The 18909-nt window shown below is 52.3% G+C and overlaps 1 protein-coding gene across 3 annotated transcripts; it reads right to left on the bottom strand.

The window, feature by feature from the left end:
• Positions 1–853: 853 nt before the first annotated feature.
• On the bottom strand, positions 854–18341 carry NFRKB (nuclear factor related to kappaB binding protein). 3 transcript variants are annotated; one of them, XM_078870139.1, is made up of 2 exons: positions 18233–18341; positions 854–7186 (listed from the first exon to the last, which is right to left on the bottom strand). In XM_078870139.1, the coding sequence occupies exon 2, from the start codon at positions 7089–7091 to the stop codon at positions 2712–2714; it is 4380 nt and encodes a 1459-aa protein (XP_078726265.1). In that variant the 5' UTR covers positions 7092–7186; positions 18233–18341; the 3' UTR covers positions 854–2711. The 3 variants fall into 3 exon arrangements, with proteins under 3 accessions (XP_078726265.1, XP_078726266.1, XP_078726267.1); XM_078870140.1 differs by lacking the exon at positions 18233–18341 and adding an exon at positions 17696–17764; XM_078870141.1 differs by lacking the exon at positions 18233–18341 and adding an exon at positions 7278–7334.
• Between the last annotated feature and the right edge of the window lie 568 nt (positions 18342–18909).

The raw sequence follows: 18909 nt of genomic DNA, 5'->3' as shown, positions 1-18909 counted from the left end.
GTGTAGTGGTTCGCAGGCTGCAATACGAACCCGGCCACCCGAGTTCGGTTCCTGTTCACGACCTACACCTGAGGCTGAGTCGATTTAGGTCCTTCCCTAAATCGGCCCAGCCTCAAATAAGTACCTGGCGCGGTGTGTAAACGTCGCCACTCAGAAGACAAAGGGGGCCAGGTGTAGTGCTGGCAACCAACCCCATCGTGTGCCGATCTGGCCTTTATTAGGTGCTCACTTACACAACTTGCCTCAACAGTCTGTTCAGGCAAAACGGGGGTCATTTGTCTTTGAATGGCCTCCAACAGAGGGAGCTCTAGAGCCCATATTGAAAATATTTTGGCCTTCCACACCGATTTAAAGCAATTAAAGGACTACAATTTCAATAAAATAGTGACCATGAATAATTTAACTGACAACCGGATTATTGTAACAACCCAAGTGCACCTGGTTACACACACGGCATGTGGCTTGCGGAGACACAAACTCGAGGCGGCCTTGATCCCACCCATTTGTTTGGGAAATGCACCACACAATCCCACAGCACCTTGTTCATGATGAAGTTTTTCCCTTGTGCCGCCTCTCCAGTTCACGCGAGGAAAACCACTGCGTGGGTTTCCACGGTCACGACGTACAGCCCATCGATGTGTTTTCTGGTTGTGCCGAGTGTTGTTTGGCAATCGTCCGGCGTTTCGCTCCACGTGCTGGGTGCTTATTCAGTTCTGAAGCTTTTCCAGTTGCTGCAGAAGCTCCAATCACGTGGAGCGAAACGTCGGACATCAAGCTGAACAACACGAGGTGCAACCTGAAAGAGCACCGGAGAGCTACCCAAGGAATAGACAACTCACGAGATGAATGTGCTGGAGCAAGTGTTTGATAAACAGCTGGTCGCCATGTCCACAAATGCAACATTTACTGAGCAATCCGCGCAGAAACAGAAACAGCAGCACCCTTAAGGCAACAGCAATTGGAGGAATTTACAGCAAAAGCAACGGTTGTAATTCTAAAGCGGACATGCTAAATAAACGACACGTTAGGATATGCATCATGAGGCTACACAGGGCAGATGGTAATTTCTCGTGTGGAATATGACGCAGCCCTTTGTCAATCCACCGCTGGATGAAGGGCTCGCGATGCCTCTTGGCTGTGGCTTTGTTTGACCGTGCCTAAACGTAATGGTGCGGTTCGTGCGCCGCACTACGAACCCTGTAACCCGATGTGGATTCCCGGCCACGGCTGTCATCAGTCGCGAGAGTGATATCTGAATCGGCCCCGACCTTCCCACATTCACTAACATGCACTGGCCAGTAGGGTAAAGTACGGTCAAAAAACCTCCGTAACTACCGTGACATGGGGAGGCCTTCATCTAACAGTGCATTGACACAGGGTTGTAAATAAAAACCAATATCAACCAGCCTCCAAACCACAGCGGAGTCCAATATGCACTGACATTTTACGATGGACATGTCAAGTTGGCCAAACACAGCAAACAGTTGGAACACGAGGAATGTTAAAGTCAAGTGATTGCATCCAAACTTAAAATTACTGCACATTTTTTATTCAAAATGTATTGTATTTTAGTCATTTAGTGCACAACTAGAATTTACTTGAAAGGGTTTCCGAGATGATTTTGAAACGATTGTTCTGCACAACGGACGCGAGTTATGTTTGAAGAAATCTGACAGTTTTACGGGTTCAACTCTGTTGCGAGGATCGGGTCACTTGCAACCTCGACACGTGCCGTGTGAAGTATTCCGCAACCAATGTTTAGGTCCACACATTCTCTGCTGACCGAGACGTGCAACACGACATCAGTTCGGAATGTTACTCTGCAGGTAAAATTGAAAGCGATCTTTATTTTGCATAGATGCCCTGGCATAGGCAATGCAGAACTACACAACGGATGACACAGATGTGCAGAAAAAACAAACAACTACCAGCCAGCCTTGGCCGATCTGACAGTTGAGCACCCATATCGCTTAACATCCACATCAACGTATCCGCTCTTCCCTTAGCAAAGGTAACTTTGAAAGAACACCATCTATGCAAGTGCTGTACCGGTTAATCCAGACTGGCTTTGATGCCCAAATATGTGTAACATGATTTGGCAATGTTCATTTCAAAGAGAAAGAGTTCAGAGAGGAATACAAACAAAAATAAATAAATATAACAAACAATATAATTGTTATTTTGGACAAAGAATTTTCTACATTTTTCCAGCCATTAAGTTGGTGTCTGCACTCACACTGCCAAGCGCTGCCCTCATTTTACATCCTGCGTCACTCGCTCTTCCACTCCACAACTGCTGTTGCTGTAAAAGCTGAAAGTGCAGCCCCGCAATTGCTTGCTCATGTCCACTGTTGGTAGAAGGGCCTCCACTAGAGGGAGCTCCAGACAGCCCCGAATCTTCCATGATGGCCATCCATTTTGGAAGAGCTGGCAGTACCCACACTTCACACCAACACGTGACTTTCTGATCGACTGCTCAGGGACTGTTGCATTGACAAAGGCGGCAGCGGCGGTGGGACAGGGGGGATTTTAATAAACCTTTCCCATTGTTTCAACTGCCGTGTCGGGAGATCAAAGCGGCGACTTCTGGATTTCAAGCCCAGTGTGCAAGCCTGGATTTCAAGCCCAGTGTGCAAGCCATTACACTCCGGCAGCATTCCAGTTGCTACACATAACTTGATCTGTGCAGGGCATTACACGCGCCACCGAAGCTACGACTTCTCCTTGCTGTGCTGCGCTGGATGAGCTGGCGTTGGCCGTGCTGCTTGTGCCTGCGTGACTATGGTGATGTGCTGCTGCTGCTGCTGTGGCGCTGTCGCACTGTGCAGCTGTGCCGGCGGCTGTTTGTCGGCGGAGGACTCGGTGGTCATGACGACGGTTGGCATGGAGACGGCGGGGCACACCACGGTGCCCTGTGGCAGCTGCTGAATGCGCACTTGCTGCTGCTGCAGCTGCTGCTGCTGCAGCTGCTGCTGCTGCAGCTGCTGCAGCTGTTGCTGCTGCTGCTGCAGCTGCTGCAGCTGCTGCTGCGTGATGTAGCTCACCGGCTTGTGTCCCGGCAGCAGCTTGGCGCCGGCCGGCATCGTCGTGAGGATGATGTTGCGGCCCAGGCCCCCGAGGCCGGAGGTGGGCAGGCTGCCCTTAAGAATCGCCGATGCGGTGATGAGCCCCCCCTTGGCATGGCCGTGCTGCCCAAGCACCTGCAGGTTCGAGATGGGCAGCGTGATGGTGCCCGTCACCTTGGCCGACGGCGCGTGGGACACCACCGTGGCGGTGACGTGGGCGGGCCTGAGGCCGATGGACGCCAAGCTGGCGACGGCCGCGCCGGCCGCGCCCAGGGGGCCGCGCGCGGACGTGACGGCGGGAGCCCGCTTGGCGTTGTCGCCCGCCCGCGCCTCGCCGGCGCCGACGATGATGCCCAGTTCGGGCATCGCCCGCATGCCGGCCGTCCCCGCCCCCGGCTTGGCGACGCCTCCCGATATCCCCGTGGCCGGCCCGGCGCCGCCCAGACTGGGCTGCGTGGCGAGCACCGAGGAGGTGACGGTGGACCTGGCGTGCGGCGGGGTGCTGTACGTTATGCCGCCCGAAGACACGAAGCTGGACTTGACGACGCCCGCCGGTGCCGACGCCGTGGAGATGGCCGCGCGCAGAAACGTCTGCGCGTGGCCGAGGCCCGCCAGGGAAGAGACGGTCACGGACTTCAACAACGTGGCGGCGCTCGAGGCGCCGCTCGCGGGGAAAAGTCCTACGCCGGGTTTTGGATCGGCAAGCCCCGGGCGAGGAAGCATCTTCACGGCGGCCCCGGGCGAGGAATCCAGGTCGGGCATTTCCGGCGTCGTCTTGATGACCGTGGCCGACGACAGGATGCCCTGCGGGGAGAGCACGGCTGTGCCGGACATGCCCCGACTAACCCCCAGCGAGGACAGCAGCTCGGGGGTGACCTTCAGAGTGGTCAGCTGCCCCTTGGAGAGAGCGGCGGCCATTTCGTGGGGCAGGCGCAGCACAGTCTGGGTGCGGGGCAGCGCGGCCAGCGCGGTGGTGAGGGTGACCTGCTGCCCCCGGGGCAGCGACACGGTGCTCAGGGGCAGCGGCGTCACGTCCTTCCCCTGAATGCGCAGATTCGACGCGGTCACCCCTTTGCCCGCGCCCAGGGACACCTTCCTCACCACCGTCTGCGTCTTGAGCTGCGCGGACGGCCCCGTGCCCGTCACGGAGACGATGACGGGCGTGGACGGCGTCGCCTTGGAGACGGCGGCCGACGCGGCGGACGTGGCCGGGGTGGCGGAGTGCACGGATGCGCCCGCCAGCCCCTTGGAGACGACCGTGAGCGGCGCAGAGATGGCCGCGCCAAACGTGGGCGCGGGCAGGGCCACGGAGGCGGCCAGGCTGGCAATGGACACCGTTGCCACGGACGGGGACGTCACCGCGGAGACGGTGACGGTCGCCGTGGAAACGCGTGCGGCCGGGGCTGGCGTGGAGGGGGCTGCCGAGGTGACGATGATCACCGTGCGGGAGGGGTGCGGAGTCGGCGTGTCCGGCGCCGGAGCCCTCGCGTTGACTTCTGGGTGATGCGACGCTACCGGCTGCTGTGCCGTCGGCGTCGGGGGGATCAGCTTCTTGACCGGAAGCGGTTCCGATGATGGCGTCTGTGGCGACTTGATGAGGCCGCTTATCTGTGGCATTACCGGGAGGCTCGGGCAAAGAGGACTCGGTCCCTGCAAGCTCGGTTCAGCGTTGCTCTCCGGTTGAGCCTTCTCGTTCTCCTCCACCTTGGGGGTGATGATCTTTGAGATGGCTGCGTGTGCCGACACCGCGGCGAACGACGTGGTGCTCAAGGTCGGCGTGGGGGGCGTGGACGGTTCCAGGGAGCTCGCGTTTCCCTCGGGAGGCACGAGCATCGGTATCTCCTTAAAGCCGGATTTCCCTTTGCCGGGCGGCTTCGGTTTCTGCTGCAACGCCTTCTTGGCTTTCGCCGCTGCAGCCTGCGCCTGGTGAATTCTTTCAAACTCCTCCTGACTGCGGTTCCTGTGCAGATAGATCCACAGCTTGCGGCCGATATCGTACTTGACGCAGGGGTCCTTCTCGTAGTGCAGCCGGTCCAAGGCGCCACTTACGACGGTGTTGATCTGCGCATTGGTGACGTCGGAAGCCAAAAACTGCGAGTCCTTGAGAAGCTCGCAAATCTCGGCGCGTGTCCCCTCGCCGTTGGGCAGTCGCGCCGCCGCGTCTCGAACCAGGGACAGGATGGTGACGTAGGCGGGACGATCTGAGCGCAGCAGGGAGTGCTCCCGGGCCTTGTTCAGCGCCGTCTCCTTGTCAAACACGCCCTTCACGGGCCCCACCACCGACTCGAAGCCATGCATGCAGAAGGTGAACGCCTTGTGCGGCTGGCTGTAGCGCTGCCGCTCCCGCTCCTGGAAGACTCTCTTCTCCTCCTCGGTGCTCGGACGCACAACGTAGTCGGTCCTCACCCGCGGCGTGGGCGGCAAGATTTCGCCCTCCTCGCGCTCTTTTGACCGGCTCTGATCTTTCGTTTCCAACCACAGCTGGCACAGCACCTCCATTTCACCGTTCGAGTCGCGGCCGCCACCGATCCACTTCCACTGCTGCAGTCTGTCTTTGTAGTCGACATAGGGAGCAAAATTTGGGGGCAACGAAGGCAGCGTCATGCTGGCGTCTCCGGCCAGGAACTGCAGTGAAGACGGCACGAGCTCTTGCCAGTTCTGCCCCGCGAGAACCCAGCCGGTGCTTTGAGCAGCTGGAGAGGTTAAGAACGCAGATACGCCCTCTTCCAGTGCCGCCGAGTTGGCTTTTCCGTCCGGCAGGAAAAGATTGCGGAGGAGGCCGAAGAAACACGAAGGAGAGTTCCCATCCCTCTCCGAGGTCCACAGGTCTTCCGGCACTTCCGCCTTGGGCGTCACAGAGGGCAGCTGCTCTGCCTCCTGCACCGGGCAGCTCCCGTCTGGAGAGACGGACGGCTGCTCCACAGCGACGTCGCCCTCCTGCTTGATTTTTCCCCGACGGCGCTTCTCCTCCTTCATCCGGCGCCGCGGCACCACGAGCCCCGCCAACTCCGAAATGGTTCCGCCCCCCTTCTTGTTGGGCACGTTCATGCGCGTGAGGATGTCGCCGAGGGTCAGCTCGCTCGTGTCCAGGGCCGGATCGTCCGGGTGAATCTTCCGTCTGGCCAGGTGACTCTTCATCAATGACTTTATCCCCTCGTCCCCCATCTCCTCCCTGTCCAGCGTCTTCATGTCCTGTGTGCACAGAGTAGGGAGGACTCGCGGTGCTGCGGCGGTGGTGGAGACCGGGCTCCTGGTTCCTCTTCGCAGCTGCGGGTCTTCTTCATCCTCATCCGAAGATGGATTGGGGTCGCCGCACTCCTCCCGCACTTCGTTGAGGATGTTGCGAAACCGCTTCCTCACCCGCTCCTCCCTGGCCTCGGCACCCTCTCTGCCTGCCTGCCTCTCCAGCCGGCGCTTGCGCTTGAGCGAGTCCGCGGGCTGGTGCCGCGCGGCGGCTTGCAGCAGCTCTTGGCGAGATAGCAGGATCTCGCGCAGTAGGCCACGCGTGCGCTGCTGCTGCAGCCGCAGGTAGCGCTTGTACTGCGCCTTGCGGCACAGGGCCCTGTAGTGCACTACCTCGGGGCTGAAGAAGCCCGTTTGGAACATGCGCTGAGCGCTTTCTAGCGGATTTCCGAACCGGAAGTTTTCACCGGAGAAGAGGGCGCGCAGGGTGGCGTGGCGGTTCTCCGCCTCCTCCGCAGGGAAGGAGGGCAGCAGCGCCCAGAGTCGCGCGCGCTCCGCGTCCGACAGGGCCTCGCGCCACGTGTCGGCCGACAGCACCTCGGCCCACAGCTCCGGGCTCTCCAGCAACGTCTCCGGCAGGCTCACCAGCTCCCCGGCCAGCAGACACTCCTCCATGGCCGGCCCACACGACTCCTGCTCATTGTCGTCGTCCTCCTCCTCGTCCGTCTCGTCGTCCTCCTCACAAAGGCCATCTTCTTGGCCGTTTCCTTCCTCTTCCTCCTCCTCTTCCTCCTCGTCATCCTCCATAGGCTCCCCGGCCAACATCATGTCCAAGGCCTCCATAGCTTCTGCGAGTGTGTCCGGCCGTCGGAGGAAAGACGCCAAATCAGCAGAATGGCAGTTTGCCGCTACGCTAGCATCACAGTCCCTTCCGATATCTGTCCAAAGATACAAAAAACACCAAGGTGAATTTCAAAAGGGATAGTTTTCTTAATTCTTCCATAAAATAATATACATTGTTATATTTACTTGTTAAATGTTATTTTTGTGCTCCACTGTTCGAAACTAATTGAGAATGGATATGCAACGCACATACACCACAATGAAAGGGCACCGCAACCTACACGGCAAATAACAAATTAAAAGCAAGCAACGTAATTCTGGGTCTCTGCCTACGAGTCTGTGAGTGTATCTTAAACTGGAGAAATCTGATGAGCTATAAAGCTCTTTTTAACAAATGTCCAATAGACTCGGTTTCCCAATAAGTGCCTGTGTTTATATGAGCCTCTGCGGGTCTCTACGAGTCTCACTGGGCCCCACAAAGATACACTGGCCCCAGTCATGCAAGCCCCCTCTCGCACAGCAGCAGAGACGGCCGCGTGGGTATAAACGCATCAGTCAAACAAAGCATTAATAATAACGGGTTTTTTTCGGTTAGATTGCGTGAATATAAATGTGTCCTTAAACCCGCCACCACCCGACACAACCAACTAGGAAGGATGTCACAAACAATGCCAATTCGCTACTAGTACAGCACACCGGTGTGTTAGAGAGAAAATCCACAACATTTATGTTTCGCCAGAAATTACAACCGGCACCATCAGGCGGAAGCCAGATTTATGGAGAAATCCTCCTGTTTCGTTCCTTAAATATGTATGTTAAACTTCTTTTGCACCATACGTAGCCAACCGTACTAACACGGTACACATTATGAGAGACACAATACAGTACACGCTAAGACACAACACAGTACACGCTGAGACACAACACAGTACACGCTGAGACACAATACAGTACACGCTGAGACACAACACAGTACACACTAAGACACAATACAGTACACACTGAGACACAACACAGTACACACTGAGACACAACACAGTACACTGAGACAATACAGTACACGCTGAGACAATACAGTACACGCTGAGACACAATACAGTACACGCTGAGACGCAATACAGTACACGCTGAGACACAACAGTCAACGCTGAGACACAACAGTCAACGCTGAGACACAATACAGTGCACGCTTAGACACAATACAGTACACTCTGAGACACAATACAGTACATGCTGAGACACAATACAGTACACGCTGAGACACAATACAGTACACGCTGAGACACAACACAGTACACGCTGAGACACAACACAGTACACGCTGAGACACAATACAGTACACGCTGAGACACAATACAGCACACGCTGAGACACAATACAGTACACTCTGAGACACAATACAGTACAAGCTGAGACACAATACAGTACACGCTGAGACACAGTACACACTGAGACACACAATACAGTATACGCTGAGACACTACAGTACACGCTGAGACACAACACAATACACGCTGAGACACACAATACAGTACATACTGAGACACACTACAGTACACACTGAGACACAATAAAGTACTCGTTGAGACACAATACAGTACACGCTGAGACACAATACAGTATACGCTGAGACAATACAGTACACAGACACAACACAGTACACACTCAGACAAAATACAGTACACACTAAGACAACACAGTACACTGAGACACAACACAGTACACGCTGAGACACAACACAGTACACGCTGAGACACAATACAGTACACGCTGAGACACACAGTACACGCTGAGACACAACACAGTACACGCTGAGACACAACACAGTACACGCTGAGACACAACACAGTACACGCTGAGACACAATACAGTACACACTGAGACACAATACAGTACACACTGAGACAACACAGTACACAGACACAATACAGTACGCACTGAGACACAACACAGTACACGCTGATACACAACACAGTACACGCTGAGACACAACACAGTACACGCTGAGACAATACAGTACACGCTGAGACACAACACAGTACACGCTGAGACACAACACAGTACACGCTGAGACACAACACAGTACACACTGAGACACAACACAGTACACGCTGAGGCGCAACACAGTACACGCTGAGGCGCAACACAGTACACGCTGAGACACAATACAGTACACGCTGAGGCGCAACACAGTACACGCTGAGACACAACACAGTACACGCTGAGACGCAACACAGTACACGCTGAGACGCAACACAGTACGCAATGAGGCGCAACACAGTACGCAATGAGGCGCAACACAGTACGCACTGAGACACAACACAGTACACACTGAGACAACACAGTACACACTGAGACACAACACAGTACACACTGAGACACAACACAGTACACACGAGACACAATACAGTACACACTGAGACACAATACAGTACACACTGAGACACAATACAGTACACACTGAGACACAATACAGTACACACTGAGACACAACACAGTACACACCGAGACACAACACAGTACACACCGAGACACAACACAGTACACACTGAGACACAATACAGTACACACTGAGACACAATACAGTACACGCTGAGACACAACACAGTACATGCTGAGACACAATACAGTACACGCTGAGACACAATACAGTACACGCTGAGACACAATACAGTACACGCTGATACACAATACAGTACACACTGACAACACAGTACACGCTGAGACACAATACAGTACACGCTGAGACGCAATACAGTACACACTGAGACGCAACACAGTACATGCTGAGACACAATACAGTACACGCTGAGACGCAACACAGTACACGCTGAGGCGCAATACAGTACACGCTGAGACGCAATACAGTACACGCTGAGACGCAACACAGTATACACTGAGACACAATACAGTACACGCTGAGACGCAACACAGTACACACTGAGACGCAACACAGTACACACTGAGACACAATACAGTACACACTGAGACACAACACAGTACACACTGAGACGCAACACAGTACACACTGAGACACAATACAGTACACGCTGAGACGCAACACAGTACACGCTGAGACGCAACACAGTACACACTGAGACGCAACACAGTACACACTGAGACACAATACAGTACACACTGAGACACAACACAGTACACACTGAGACACAATACAGTACACGCTGAGACACAATACAGTACACGCTGAGACACAATGCAGTACACGCTGAGACACAATACAGTACACGCTGAGACACAACACAGTACACGCTGAGACACAATACAGTACACGCTGAGACAATACAGTACACACTGAGACACAATACAGTACCCACTGAGACGCAATACAGTACACACTGAGACACAATACAGTACACACTGAGACACAATACAGTACACACTGAGACAACACAGTACAGAGACACATTACAGTACACGCTGAGACACAATACAATACACGCTGAGACACAACACAGTACACACTGAGGCACAATACAGTACACAGACAACACAGTACACACTGAGACACAACACAGTACACACTGAGACACAATACAGTACACGCTGAGACACAGTACACACTGAGACACACAATACAGTACACACTGAGACAAAACAGTACACGCTGAGACACAACACAGTACACGCTGAGACACACAATCCAGTACACGCTGAGACACAATAAAGTACACGCTGAGACAATACAGTACACAGACACAACACAGTACACACTGAGACCCAATACAGTACACGCTGAGACCCAATACAGTACACGCTGAGACACAACACAGTACACGCTGAGACACAACACAGTACACGCTGAGACACAACACAGTACACACTGAGACAACACAGTACACACTGAGACACAACACAGTACACACTGAGACACAACACAGTACACACTGAGACACACAGTACACACTGATACACAACACAGTACACACTGAGACACAACACAGTACACACTGAGACACACAGTACACACTGAGACACAGCACAGTACACACTGAGACACAACACAGTACACACTGAGACACAACACAGTACACACTGAGACACAATACAGTACACGCTGAGACACAATACAGTACACGCTGAGACACACCACAGTACACGCTGAGACACAACACAGTACACGCTGAGACAACACAGTACACGCTGAGACACAACACAGTACACACTGAGACAACACAGTACACACTGAGACACAACACAGTACACACTGAGACACAACACAGTACACACTGAGACACAACACAGTACACACTGATACACAACACAGTACACAGAGACACAACACAGTACACACTGAGACACAACACAGTACACACTGAGACACAGCACAGTACACACTGAGACACAACACAGTACACACTGAGACACAACACAGTACACACTGAGACACAACACAGTACACGCTGAGACACAATACAGTACACGCTGAGACACACCACAGTACACGCTGAGACACAACACAGTACACGCTATACACAATACAGTACACACTGAGACAACACAGTACACGCTGAGACACAATACAGTACACGCTGAGACGCAATACAGTACACGCTGAGACGCAACACAGTACAGGCTGAGACACAACACAGTACACGCTGAGACGCAATACAGTACACGCTGAGACGCAACACAGTACACGCTGAGGCGCAACACAGTACACGCTGAGACGCAATACAGTACACACTGAGACGCAACACAGTACACACTGAGACGCAACACAGTACAGGCTGAGACACAACACAGTACACGCTGAGACGCAATACAGTACACGCTGAGACGCAACACAGTACAGGCTGAGACACAACACAGTACACGCTGAGACGCAATACAGTACACGCTGAGACGCAACACAGTACACGCTGAGGCGCAATACAGTACACGCTGAGACGCAACACAGTACAGGCTGAGACACAACACAGTACACGCTGAGACGCAATACAGTACACGCTGAGACGCAACACAGTACACGCTGAGGCGCAACACAGTACACGCTGAGACGCAATACAGTACACACTGAGACGCAACACAGTACACACTGAGACGCAACACAGTACACACTGAGACGCAACACAGTACACACTGAGGCGCAATACAGTACACACTGAGACGCAACACAGTACACGCTGAGACACAATACAGTACACGCTGAGGCGCAACACAGTACACGCTGAGACGCAATACAGTACACACTGAGACGCAACACAGTACACACTGAGAAGCAACACAGTACACGCTGAGACGCAACACAGTACACACTGAGACGCAACACAGTATACACTGAGACACAACACAGTACACACTGAGACACAACACAGTACACACTGAGACACAATACAGTACACAGAGACACAACACAGTACACACTGAGGCGCAATACAGTACACACTGAGACACAACACAGTACACACTGAGGCACAATACAGTACACGCTGAGACGCAACACAGTACACACCGAGACACAATACAGTACACACTGAGACACAACACAGTACACACTGACACAATACAGTACACACTGAGACACAACACAGTACACACTGAGGCACAATACAGTACACACAACACAGTACACACTGAGACACAATACAGTACACACTGAGACAACACAGTACACACTGAGACACAATACAGTACACTGAGACAATACAGTACACGCTGAGGCAATACAGTACACGCTGAGACACAATACAGTACACGCTGAGACACAACAGTCAACGCTGAGACACAATACAGTGCACGCTTAGACACAATACAGTACACTCTGAGACACAATACAGTACACGCTGAGACACAATACAGTACACGCTGAGACACAACACAGTACACGCTGAGACACAACACAGTACACGCTGAGACACAATACAGTACACGCTGAGACACAATACAGCACACGCTGAGACACAATACAGTACACTCTGAGACACAATACAGTACAAGCTGAGACACAATACAGTACACGCTGAGACACAGTACACACTGAGACACACAATACCAATACAGTATACGCTGAGACACTACAGTACACGCTGAGACACAACACAATACACGCTGAGACACACAATACAGTACATACTGAGACACTACAGTACACACTGAGACACAATAAAGTACTCGTTGAGACACAATACAGTACACGCTGAGACACAATACAGTATACGCTGAGACAATACAGTACACAGACACAACACAGTACACACTGAGACCCAATACAGTACACACTGAGACCCAATACAGTACACGCTGAGACACAATACAGTACACACTGGGACACAATACAGTACACACTGAGACACAATACAGTATACAGACACAACACAGTACACACTCAGACAAAATACAGTACACACTAAGACAACACAGTACACTGAGACACAACACAGTACACGCTGAGACACAACACAGTACACGCTGAGACACAATACAGTACACGCTGAGACACACAGTACACGCTGAGACACAACACAGTACACGCTGAGACACAACACAGTACACGCTGAGACACAACACAGTACACGCTGAGACACAATACAGTACACGCTGAGACACAATACAGTACACACTGAGACACAATACAGTACACACTGAGACAACACAGTACACAGACACAATACAGTACGCACTGAGACACAACACAGTACACGCTGATACACAACACAGTACACGCTGAGACACAACACAGTACACGCTGAGACACAACACAGTACACGCTGAGACACAACACAGTACACGCTGAGACAATACAGTACACGCTGAGACACAACACAGTACACGCTGAGACACAACACAGTAGACGCTGAGACAACACAGTACACGCTGAGACGCAACACAGTACACGCTGAGACACAACACAGTACACGCTGAGACACAACACAGTACACGCTGAGACGCAACACAGTACAATGAGGCGCAACACAGTACGCACTGAGACACAACACAGTACACACTGAGACACAACACAGTACACACTGAGACACAACACAGTACACACGAGACACAATACAGTACACACTGAGACACAATACAGTACACACTGAGACACAATACAGTACACACTGAGACACAATACAGTACACACTGAGACACAACACAGTACACACCGAGACACAACACAGTACACACCGAGACACAACACAGTACACACTGAGACACAATACAGTACACACTGAGACACAATACAGTACACGCTGAGACACAACACAGTACATGCTGAGACACAATACAGTACACGCTGAGACACAATACAGTACACGCTGAGACACAATACAGTACACGCTGATACACAATACAGTACACACTGAGACGCAACACAGTACACACTGAGACGCAACACAGTACACACTGAGACACAACACAGTACACGCTGAGACACAATACAGTACACGCTGAGACGCAATACAGTACACGCTGAGACGCAACACAGTACACACTGAGACACAATACAGTACACACTGAGACACAATACAGTACACACTGAGACGCAACACAGTACACACTGAGACACAACACAGTACACACTGAGACACAATACAGTACACACTGAGACACAATACAGTACACACTGAGACACAATACAGTACACACTGAGACACAACACAGTACACACTGAGACACAATACAGTACACGCTGAGACACAATACAGTACACGCTGAGACACAATGCAGTACACGCTGAGACACAATACAGTACACGCTGAGACACAACACAGTACACGCTGAGACACAATACAGTACACGCTGAGACAACACAGTACACGCTGAGACACAACACAGTACACGCTGAGACACAACACAGTACACGCTGAGACACAACACAGTACACGCTGAGACACAATACAGTACACACTGAGACAACACAGTACAGAGACACATTACAGTACACGCTGAGACACAATACAATACACGCTGAGACACAACACAGTACACACTGAGGCACAATACAGTACACAGACAACACAGTACACACTGAGACACAACACAGTACACACTGAGACACAATACAGTACACGCTGAGACACAGTACACACTGAGACACACAATACAGTACACACTGAGACAAAACAGTACACGCTGAGACACAACACAGTACACGCTGAGACACACAATCCAGTACACGCTGAGACACAATAAAGTACTCGCTGAGACACAATACAGTACACGCTGAGACACAATACAGTACACGCTGAGACACACAATCCAGTACACGCTGAGACAATACAGTACACAGACACAACACAGTACACACTGAGACCCAATACAGTACACGCTGAGACCCAATACAGTACACGCTGAGACACAACACAGTACACGCTGAGACACCACAGTACACACTGAGACACAACACAGTACACACTGATACACAACACAGTACACAGAGACACAACACAGTACACACTGAGACACAACACAGTACACACTGAGACACAGCACAGTACACACTGAGACACAACACAGTACACACTGAGACACAACACAGTACACACTGAGACACAATACAGTACACGCTGAGACACAATACAGTACACGCTGAGACACACCACAGTACACGCTGAGACACAACACAGTACACGCTGAGACACAACACAGTACACGCTATACACAATACAGTACACACTGAGACAACACAGTACACGCTGACACACAATACAGTACACGCTGAGACGCAATACAGTACACGCTGAGACGCAACACAGTACAGGCTGAGACGCAACACAGTACACGCTGAGACGCAATACAGTACACGCTGAGACGCAACACAGTACACGCTGAGGCGCAACACAGTACACGCTGAGACGCAACACAGTACACACTGAGACGCAACACAGTACACACTGAGACGCAACACAGTACACTGAGACGCAACACAGTACACACTGAGGCGCAATACAGTACACACTGAGACGCAACACAGTACACACTGAGACGCAACACAGTACACACTGAGACACAACACAGTACACACTGAGACACAACACAGTACACACTGAGACGCAACACAGTACACACTGAGGCGCAACACAGTACACACTGAGACACAACACAGTACACACTGAGACGCAACACAGTACACACTGAGACGCAACACAGTACACACTGAGGCGCAATACAGTACACACTGAGACGCAACACAGTACACACTGAGACGCAACACAGTACACACTGAGACGCAACACAGTATACACTGAGACACAACACAGTACACACTGAGGCGCAATACAGTACACACTGAGACGCAACACAGTACACACTGAGACGCAACACAGTATACACTGAGACACAACACAGTACACGCTGAGACACAACACAGTACACACTGAGGCACAATACAGTACACGCTGAGACGCAACACAGTACACACTTAGACACAATACAGTACACACTGAGACACAGCACAGTACACACTGAGACACAATACAGTACACACTGAGACACAACACAGTACACACTGAGGCACAATGCAGTACACACAACACAGTACACACTGAGACACAATACAGTACACACTGAGACAACACAGTACACACTGAGACACAATACAGTACACACTGAGACACAATACAGTACACACTGAGACAACACAGTACACACTGAGGCGCAACACAGTACACGCTGAGACGCAACACAGTACACACTGAGACGCAACACAGTACACACTGAGACGCAACACAGTACACTGAGACGCAACACAGTACACACTGAGGCGCAATACAGTACACACTGAGACGCAACACAGTACACACTGAGACGCAACACAGTACACACTGAGACACAACACAGTACACACTGAGACACAACACAGTACACACTGAGACGCAACACAGTACACACTGAGGCGCAACACAGTACACACTGAGACACAACACAGTACACACTGAGACGCAACACAGTACACACTGAGACGCAACACAGTACACACTGAGGCGCAATACAGTACACACTGAGACGCAACACAGTACACACTGAGACGCAACACAGTACACACTGAGACGCAACACAGTATACACTGAGACACAACACAGTACACACTGAGGCGCAATACAGTACACACTGAGACGCAACACAGTACACACTGAGACGCAACACAGTATACACTGAGACACAACACAGTACACGCTGAGACACAACACAGTACACACTGAGGCACAATACAGTACACGCTGAGACGCAACACAGTACACACTGAGACACAATACAGTACACACTGAGACACAGCACAGTACACACTGAGACACAATACAGTACACACTGAGACACAACACAGTACACACTGAGGCACAATACAGTACACACAACACAGTACACACTGAGACACAATACAGTACACACTGAGACAACACAGTACACACTGAGACACAATACAGTACACACTGAGACACAATACAGTACACACTGAGACAACACAGTACACACTGAGACACAACACAGTACACACTGAGGCACAATACAGTACACACTGAGACACAATACAGTACACACTGAGACACAACACAGTACACACTGAGACACAATACAGTACACACTGAGGCACAATACAGTACACACTGAGACACAACACAGTACACACTGAGGCACAATACAGTACACACTGAGGCACCGTGCTCGTGACACGCGGAAGCCCGCGGCGCCGTCGTCGAGTCGCCGACGGCGCTGCTGCTGCGGCGAGGGCTGTGACGGTACAGTGCGGGGGGGGCGGTACAGTGCGGGGGGGGGCGGTACAGTGCGGGGGGCGGTACAGTGCGGGGGGCGGTACAGTGCGGGGGGCGGTACAGTGCGGGGGCGGTACAGTGCGGGGGGAGCGATACAGTGCGGGGGGGGCGGTACAGTGCGGGGGGCGGTACAGTGCGGGGGGCGGTACAGTGCGGGGGCGGTACAGTGCGGGGGAGCGGTACAGTGCGGGGGGGCGGTACAGTGCGGGGGGGCGGCACAGTGTGGGGGGGGGGCTGCGGCGCCCGGAGTCGACTCGCAGGCCGCGGCGAATGTGCGGGCCGCGAAACGCGGCGCTGCGCCGCGCTCCACATCGCGCGCACGGCGCACAACGGCAGATTCTAACTTGTTACTTCATTACGAGCGTGTTTATTCACTCGTTGTTTAGTCGTAATCATGGTGATAAACGTTGTACTCACCTTGAAAGACGCTCTGCTGCGACGTGTTGCGGGATGATACAGGAGCCTCTGGTTTGTGTTGGCAGTCTGCCGGCTCGAGTTTGGTGGTCACGGCGCGCGGCGGGCGCGAATCTGCGGGCGCGAATCGCGTCGAGAGCGCGGCGCGTGTGGGCGGCACGGGCCAAGCGTCACACAGACAAAGGGCCCCGTGTAGCCTCGCCCGCACCGCGGGGCAAGTGCTGGAACGGCCACGCGGGTTGAGAGAGGGGGGTGGCCAACACGGTAACCACGCCGTCGCCTGTCTGCCCCCAGGGCTGATGTTACACTCCCATTTATGGTCGAGTCGACCTAGGGGAGGGCCCATGACCGGTTCAATTATTCGACACTGTGATAGGGGGCCGTCCATAAATGACGTCACGCGATTTTGGACGATTTTTGACCGCCCCCCCTCAAATATGACGTCCCAAAGCTCTGCCCCCCCCCCTCAAACATGAGGTCACAAAGCTCTGCCCCCCCCCCCCCCCAAAAAAAAACACATGCTTCAAATCGCTTTAAACTATTGTCATTGTAGTGCGTATTTAATTTGCCGCTGCACTCTGATGTTGTAGGAAAAACAATTCTTAAAAAGTATATTTAATTACGTAGAACGTGTTGTCGATATTTAAAGTTGCGCATTTTGATGTGACGTCACATTTCTC

Source organism: Lampetra fluviatilis, chromosome 29, assembly GCF_964198595.1.
Source record: "Lampetra fluviatilis chromosome 29, kcLamFluv1.1, whole genome shotgun sequence".
In the NCBI taxonomy this organism is placed as follows: Eukaryota; Metazoa; Chordata; class Hyperoartia; order Petromyzontiformes; family Petromyzontidae; genus Lampetra; species Lampetra fluviatilis.
Note: the sequence above shows the minus strand (reverse complement) of the source record. Positions and strands in the feature narration are given on the sequence as shown.

Excerpts from the sequence above, each read along its gene's own strand:
- NFRKB (XM_078870139.1), bottom strand. The coding sequence starts at position 7,091 with ATGGAGGCCTTGGACATGATGTTGGCCGGGGAGCCTATGGAGGATGAC.